This window comes from Austrofundulus limnaeus, unplaced genomic scaffold (genome assembly GCF_001266775.1).
Source record: "Austrofundulus limnaeus strain Quisiro unplaced genomic scaffold, Austrofundulus_limnaeus-1.0 Scaffold456, whole genome shotgun sequence".
NCBI classification, from domain to species: domain Eukaryota; kingdom Metazoa; phylum Chordata; class Actinopteri; order Cyprinodontiformes; family Rivulidae; genus Austrofundulus; species Austrofundulus limnaeus.
In genome coordinates this window covers 317,176-324,438 of record NW_013952858.1, presented here as the reverse complement: position 1 = coordinate 324,438, position 7,263 = coordinate 317,176, and the positions used below count along the sequence as shown (strand labels likewise).

General features: G+C 36.7%; 1 protein-coding gene across 1 annotated transcript in view; it reads right to left on the bottom strand.

Annotated features, from left to right (window-relative positions):
• tgfbr3 (transforming growth factor, beta receptor III) overlaps window positions 1-7,263 on the bottom strand; it is a 90,064-nt gene that overhangs the window by 38,742 nt on the left and 44,059 nt on the right. The window contains exon 4 of the mRNA XM_014025102.1: window positions 1,854-1,991. Within this exon, the coding sequence (XP_013880556.1) occupies window positions 1,854-1,991 (138 nt within the window). The remainder of the gene's footprint in view (window positions 1-1,853; window positions 1,992-7,263) is intronic.

Sequence of the window (7,263 nt, the reverse complement as noted above, 5' to 3'; positions counted from 1 at the left end):
GTGTGTGTGTGTGTGTGTGTGTGTGTGTGCGTGCGTGTGAGCGCGTATGAGCCTGATGTGCGTAACACTCAATTTGTGCAATCAGTACATATTTCCCTGCGTGTCACATTGACTTTCACCAGAGGATGTTTTGTGTTTGAGAGGTAAGCAGGAAGCACTCGAGCACATGTGGAAATCATTTGTGTACCTGAAGCTGCATTCCTGCACAATGCAGTGGTGTTAAGATGCAATTGAAAGTGATTGCTTCAGGGAAGCAGAAAATACAAAAAAAAAGCACTTTAGACCACTAAATTAAAATAAAAAATTTTTTTCATATAGCGTAATGAAAGCATGGCTGAGGCTTTTGGCCTGCATTTTACTATGATTTTCTCAAGTAATACAGAGGCTTTAAACAAAAGCACTAAAGCAGTCTATTTTTTTTTTATATATATATTTTATATTAAGTTTCCCAGAGACACCCCTTGGTACACTCACTAAATTTGGCCTGGTTCCCCAAGGGCCCTGGTTCTGGTTACGCCAATATATCCCTCACTAAATCTTTTCTGCTTCTATTTGTGCCCTGGTCCTAACAAAAACCTTTGACCTGCTATTTTAAAAAAACCAACAACCTAAAAGTAAAAGAAAAGATCATGTTTTCTTACAAGCCAGAGCTGATTTCTCATACACGCTGTGGAAAAAATATATACTTGTTCTCTGGTAGCAACTAGAAATAGTCTATTTTTCTATAAGCAATATACTAAATACTATCAATAAGAAGAAGACAAACAGCCTTTGTCTTTAGAACATCGTGCATTAGTTTAACGTGACTGTGACCAGAAATCCTGAAGCAAAGGTTTTTGGGGACAGGCCTCAACGGGCCTACATTATTACATTTTTTCTGACTATCTCGCCTTAAACATGGCTGTTTCACAGAAGTGTCATTCCCTAATAAAATATGCTGATGACATTATCTTGTGTTTCTAACTTCATTTTGTTATGTCTTACACCTGCCTCATCAGCTCCAGAACTATATTTTCACAGCTGAATGGGAACTCTCCTCTGACTAAAAACATCCAGATCTAAAACTCAGTGATGATAAATAATAATTTTTAAATCTAGTTCAGAGCTCCCTAGCTACATTTCTGAAGTGTACTCCCGTAGCTATAAATACAGTAGATTTAAGCATAAACTTCTTTAACAAGGTTATAATGGTACCATTGTGTTGGTGGTGTCTCAGAATTTAGGGTGGAGCATGGGAGAGTGTCTTCATGACATGACACAAGGCCCTTGGGGCACCAATATAGCTTGGTTGTCAAAAATGTGAAGCAGGATATAGAAAATAGCCTCGGGCAGAGATTCATACTAGCAGGTTATGACCTTCGATCACATAACTGCATTCTGACATAGTCCAAAAGAGTTGTTAGGGTGGCTGTATAGAGCATGGTGAGATCAAAGTAGAGCATCTCGGGCGGGGTTGTAAAAAAATGGCAGAGAAAAATATTTAGTGAGTGTTTAAAGGTTGTTAGTGTCATGATGGTCTTCACGCTGAAGAATGTTTTCCAGATTTACAGAAATCCAACCAGGTTGTGTTCAGAAACCTTACAGAAGAAACTATAAACAGAAAAACAACAGTGGGAATGCTGACTCACCATTACAATACTTCATTTAAGTGAAGTATTGTTTGAATGCCAACCAGATCAACCCCTTAACACGGAAAACATTGTTTACAGTGCATAAAGGCCTCTCCTGCAAATTTACATCACATCTAAGATTTCCATCTTAGACACCGGCTACTGGGAAGGCAAGACAGTGAGGAAATGAAGACACAGCTTAAGGAAGGAGGACTTAAAGGCTTTCCGTGATGCTGGACTCACATAAAAGGTATGTTCGATGCGCAGCTCCAGGTTCTCTGCCTTGACATTCCAGACCACTGGTTGGGGGGAGTTTAGCACAAAGACAAGAGGCTTGTGGTGGTGCAGCATGGACTGGATGGGCTTGAGATGCAGCTCAACCTGGTGAGGCAAGAAAACAGCATAGAGAGAGGATTCCCATGAGAACAAACTCGTAAAACAGCAAAGAGGAAAATCACTGTTTGTTCATAACAAATGAACTCATAATACACAAACGGATTCCCCTTTGAAACCAGCTACACCTTGCAAAATTCAAAGCTTTGATTTCCTTCTGTTTACTTGGGTTTAACCAGAAATATCAGGAAAAACAAAAGCACTTATCCTTGTATAAACTGAAATCTGTTGCGCTGTAGATTGTTCTTCTTTATCAAGCTTTGTGGTTGTTTATGTAGTAGCTTTGCTGATAAAAAAAAACGGCTTGCTGTGTTCTCCCTAAAAGGCACTTACTCAGCTCCGATATGTACCCTCAGTGGGATTTGAACTTTCACACAGAGGAGTCTTTGTTAACCGTGGAAAAAATACTCAGCAGCCGATCTCTGTTACCATCTCTACTGCACGCAGCTATAACTTTAGTTCTCCCAATGCCATTAAATGAGATTTCCACAGTCTAAAAACATAAACCTGCATGTTTTAGGACTTCAGCTTCTTTTCTCTTATTAGACTTGTCTGGATGATCTGAACTGAGGCACATCAGATAGTTGTCAATGTTCACTAAAATCAAACTCAACCAAAGCACAAATCCAGCTTCTTGCAATCCCCCCCACCCCACCCTCCCCAAACTTCAAAAAATAGGTTTAACTGTGAACCTACCAAATGTTACTTTCACTGACGTTTTCTTGAGAACTCAAATGTTTTGTGGGCTGATGCTCACTCTACTTCTTTGAAAGGCGTTCTTTTATCAGATTAATCAAATTAGCCTCATCCTGCGTGTCAGCAGCAACAGCCCTAAATCACTAACTCAACCCACATGGATACACATCTTGTGATTTAACGACCCCTGAAGTCAACTAATCAGTCACAGATAACAGAAATATTGATCGGATCTTCTTAGAAAAATACAATCTTTGCACTTTCACTTGATCTAATTACAAAAAATTCATAATGGTTGAAATTTTTTATGAAGGTGACAACTAAACCAAGTACTCAACTTATTTCAACTGTAGCAGAGATTATTTGCTTGTGTCAGTTTCACTGTTGTTTTTGTGGCAAAGACATATTTTTAAAAATATTTTACTTGAAACGGTAAAAAGCCAAGTTTAAAGCAAATTTTAATGTTTTGCATTATTTTTTTACTGGTCCAAATTGAAATGTTTTGTGGAGTTGTTTCAACACTGCATCCACATGGAAACAATGTTTTTAATAGTGAACAAAGTCTTGAAGTGCCAACTTTGCATTGCAATGATGTTTCGGTTAATATTTTAAATAAAAACAGTCAAAGGTTTAGCTACGACCCAAGGGTGTACTTTTCTTCTTCCTGTGTTTACATTAAACACAGCATGTAGGTTTTACGCCCATGCTCCATGTCTTGTTTCCTGTTTTTGGTGTATTTTTATAGCAATATTACAACCGGGTAAGTTTTAGTTTTATCTTTTATGATTTAGTGTGGGTAAATCCATTTCTTGAAACAGTGATGTGTTTACAAAATAAAATAAATAATAATAGTTAATTGTCATTGAAGGAAAAATTAGCTCCTGTCATTTTGACTTTACCTTTATTTTTCTACAACGTCAGTACAGCCTAAGTCCAAGTAGTTATCAGTAACTGACCAAATTTTATCAAATGAAGCAGTTGCTTATCAGCTGATAATTGTTGCAACAAATGTGATTTAGTTAAGGTATATGACATTTTCTGCTGAAGTTTGTTCAATTTTGACAATTTTGCAAAATATTAATTAGAGATAGGCAGTGATTTCTGAACATTTAAAGTCTATTTAAATGGAGAACTTGTGACTCCACCTTGTTCTTTCCTAATGTTTTTTTTTCCAATAGGGGTGCGTTTTTAAACACATCTACCAACTCCTGAATAAAAAAAAGAGCAACCCAGCATCTGTTTCTGCCATTGAAGTTTATTTTGCAAGGATTATGAGCTTAGGTAAGATCATCTTTGCTGACAGAATTTGTGTGTCAAATGTTCAATGAAAAGTTGAAGAATAATCAAAAAAATTCCAAAAGTTTTATTTTGATGGAAAATCAGATTATGTTGTTTTTTTTTAATCAGTTTCCTGAACAAAAAAACTAATGTTGGGTTCTTGAGCAAATCTGTTTTTTATATTATACCAAATGCTTTGTGTTCAAAAATCTGTCTCAGACATGATCATGAATCCATTTAACAATAAGCACTAACAGGATAAAAAAAGAGTTTGAACATGAAGCATCAAAGAACTGTAGGCCCTGGAGGAGACAAACACAAACGTAAGTGTTTAGTGCTGTTGTGCTGCAGGGATCATTAAATTGTCTCTTTGATGCAAAAAATGGAAGAATTTACCGCACACTTATCTATGAGGCAACTTTTAAACTGATCCAAATAAACAAATCACCAATTTTCCCTTTTATTTTTCCATTTGCTTTAAATATTTTCCCCCTTCCTCCTCCCGCCGTCCTTTCTCCAGACACTGGAAAAAGAGAACTGTTGTCGCTCCTCTGAGATTAACAACAACCCAGATATAATCATACCTGGCTTGGCTTTGAGGTCCTGGCTTTGAGAGCTGGAGGGGGGAGGTGGAAGTACAAATGAGAGTTAAGGAGAAGAGTTGTAAAAGATGAGGAATTTTTAAAAACCCAGACAGAAACATTTCCAGAAGACGTGAGTCACCTGCAAACGCATGCATAAACAGAACTGGAAGAAGAGGACATGCCAGAACAAAGTGAAGGTCAGAAAAGGTGAAAACTGTCATCATTCTAAGCATTTCTTTTCCTTTTTTGTGTTAAGTATCTGAAAAGACTGAGCAGATGGTAGGAAGCTCTGGTGCTGCATATGTTAGCACGGTTAAGAAGTTGGCAGCAGCTGGTGTTGATCTCTGCCCACGGAGCTGCCGTCATGAAGCCTGGTGGGCCTGGCAACAGATCTTGTCACACTGCAGTGGGTGTGGACAGAAGAGGTGCAGAAACAGCAAGCATCAAAACACTTTGTGGCTTTGAAAAAAGGATCGGATGGCCCTGAACTGTCCTTGTTGCAGGCAGCTGCTTTAAAAGAACCCAGCCATGTTTGTTGGGAAAAGAATGATTGATTTTGAGGAGGTTGGCACTGGGATTCTCTGGTTCGGGCTCCATTACCAGTTAAGAGACGTGTTTGCCTGCAGCCACTGATGCAGGCTGGTCCAAACCTATCAGGTTACTGCAACCAAATTCCACACAAGGGACGACAGCTGCTGCAGTATAAGCAGGACCAGAAAATACCGTTAGTGATGACAAAAATGTAGAAACAATTAAATGATACCAAGAAAGAAAAATAATACAGCGCGGCGCTAACTTCAAACAATTAATCCCTTAACTGGTGAGATTAAATGACAGAGTGGTGGCCACTTTGATTAAACCTGATTACAAGATGTCATGCTCAAAGTATGTGTTGTTTATAACATGGAGCCACTGCCATGTCAACATTTTGCTCAATATCTGTACAGCTATAAGCTATAACTTTAAAGTCTGTTATAAGCTTTTTTGTGTTTAACAGGTCAAAAACCTGTGGCACACGTCATAAATGGGCTGACTCAAAGTTAGATTTGTAAATATTCATCCAATGATTGCACTCTAAAGGCTTCATCTAGTGTTTCATGAGACATTATAACAGAACAGAGTTGACTAACATGCAGTAAATAACAGTTGAAGTATACTGTATGTTGGGGATCCGTTTTTTACCAAGCCACTTTTTTGGTTAATATCTGTAAAACTGGTTAGATTAAAGCTTTTTCTGTATAGCTGAAATTAGTTAACTTCTTAGCTGTGATTGCCATCTTGAATGAGTTGTAAATGTACATCTATTTTTTTTCTGCAAGTTGTCCATTGGACTGTGACATATTTTGCTAACAGACAATAATGTTGACAGATAGTTAAGGCGTCAGTATGGTTGCTGCCTTTGTGTTCTGATGGTGAGAGTTAAAAATGTTAACATGTATACATTATTGTAGAGCAAAACCACATAAATAACTTAGATCCTGCTTTGTGCTGTAATTATAATTCATTAGATTGTCTTTAAAAACAATTTCATGACATTTTAAGGCAAAAACGTCTACTTTTTTGACAGTGAGTTATAAAAACTATATATCAGTATTTTTATGTCACACTTAAATGACATACTGTACTGAATACGCAACAGTCAAACACTGTGCAGTGAGCTCTGGAGCTCAGTATCTGAGCTGCTCACTGTCCTCACAGGAAGAGGGAGTTTCCTTTATTGACAGAGTTAATTAGGTGCCTGCCGAGCCTTGGTGACTCTGAAGAAAATCCAAAACATCCTTTAATTAGTCAAAAAATAAGAATAATCTAGGAAAACACTCTCCCTCCCAGGAAATAATCATGATGAGAAAAAAGAAAGCACAACGTGTCCCATGACACGGACATTAATGGTTGGCTTCTGTAGTTTTTAAGGGGCTCAGTAAACAGACTAATAATATTAGGTAAAAAAAATCAATTTTTTCTTGCTACTGGGTTAAATCTATAATTTCCTTGATCTTTACAAATTATAAAAAAAAATAATGAAAACTATTCTCATCATAAAACTATGCTTTTGTGGTTTGACAATGAATTTACAAACATGTTTTTTTTTCCATTGTGGCAGTTACCATTGATTTTCAAGTAAGTAAAATAACTTTGTCAAAGTTGTAGTCTTTGATATTTAGCCTTTTAAAACATGGCAAACACTGTATTAGGGCTCTGTATTGTCAAGAATTTGGTGATAAGATACATGTCAAAATATGATTTATCATGGTACTGTATATTGCCATACTATAAGCGAGGTGATATATTGCCATTTCTTTCTCCAAAATATTCTAAATTTAAATAGCTCAGTATACGAAGAACAGCATGCATTACACCTATAAAATCTAATCAAATTCAGTTTATTTTATGCAATCCGAGAACAATAGTGAGAACTGCATTTGTATCACATATTTCTTCTTACATATCCACCTATTAAGCCTTAATAAAAAATTGATGAAATGATTTTGAGAATCGATACATCAGGAAATTAAATATTGTGATATTTCAGTGTATAAATATTTTATTACACCCCTAGAAAATAGGTTCAAAATGAAAAATAATAAATATGTAAAAAAAAACTCTTGTAACCCACAAAAGCATAGGTGCCTAAAAATCAGCTTTAATCAGCCCATCCTGTAATCTGATGTATTTGTGTGTGTGTGTGTGTGTGTGTGTGTGTG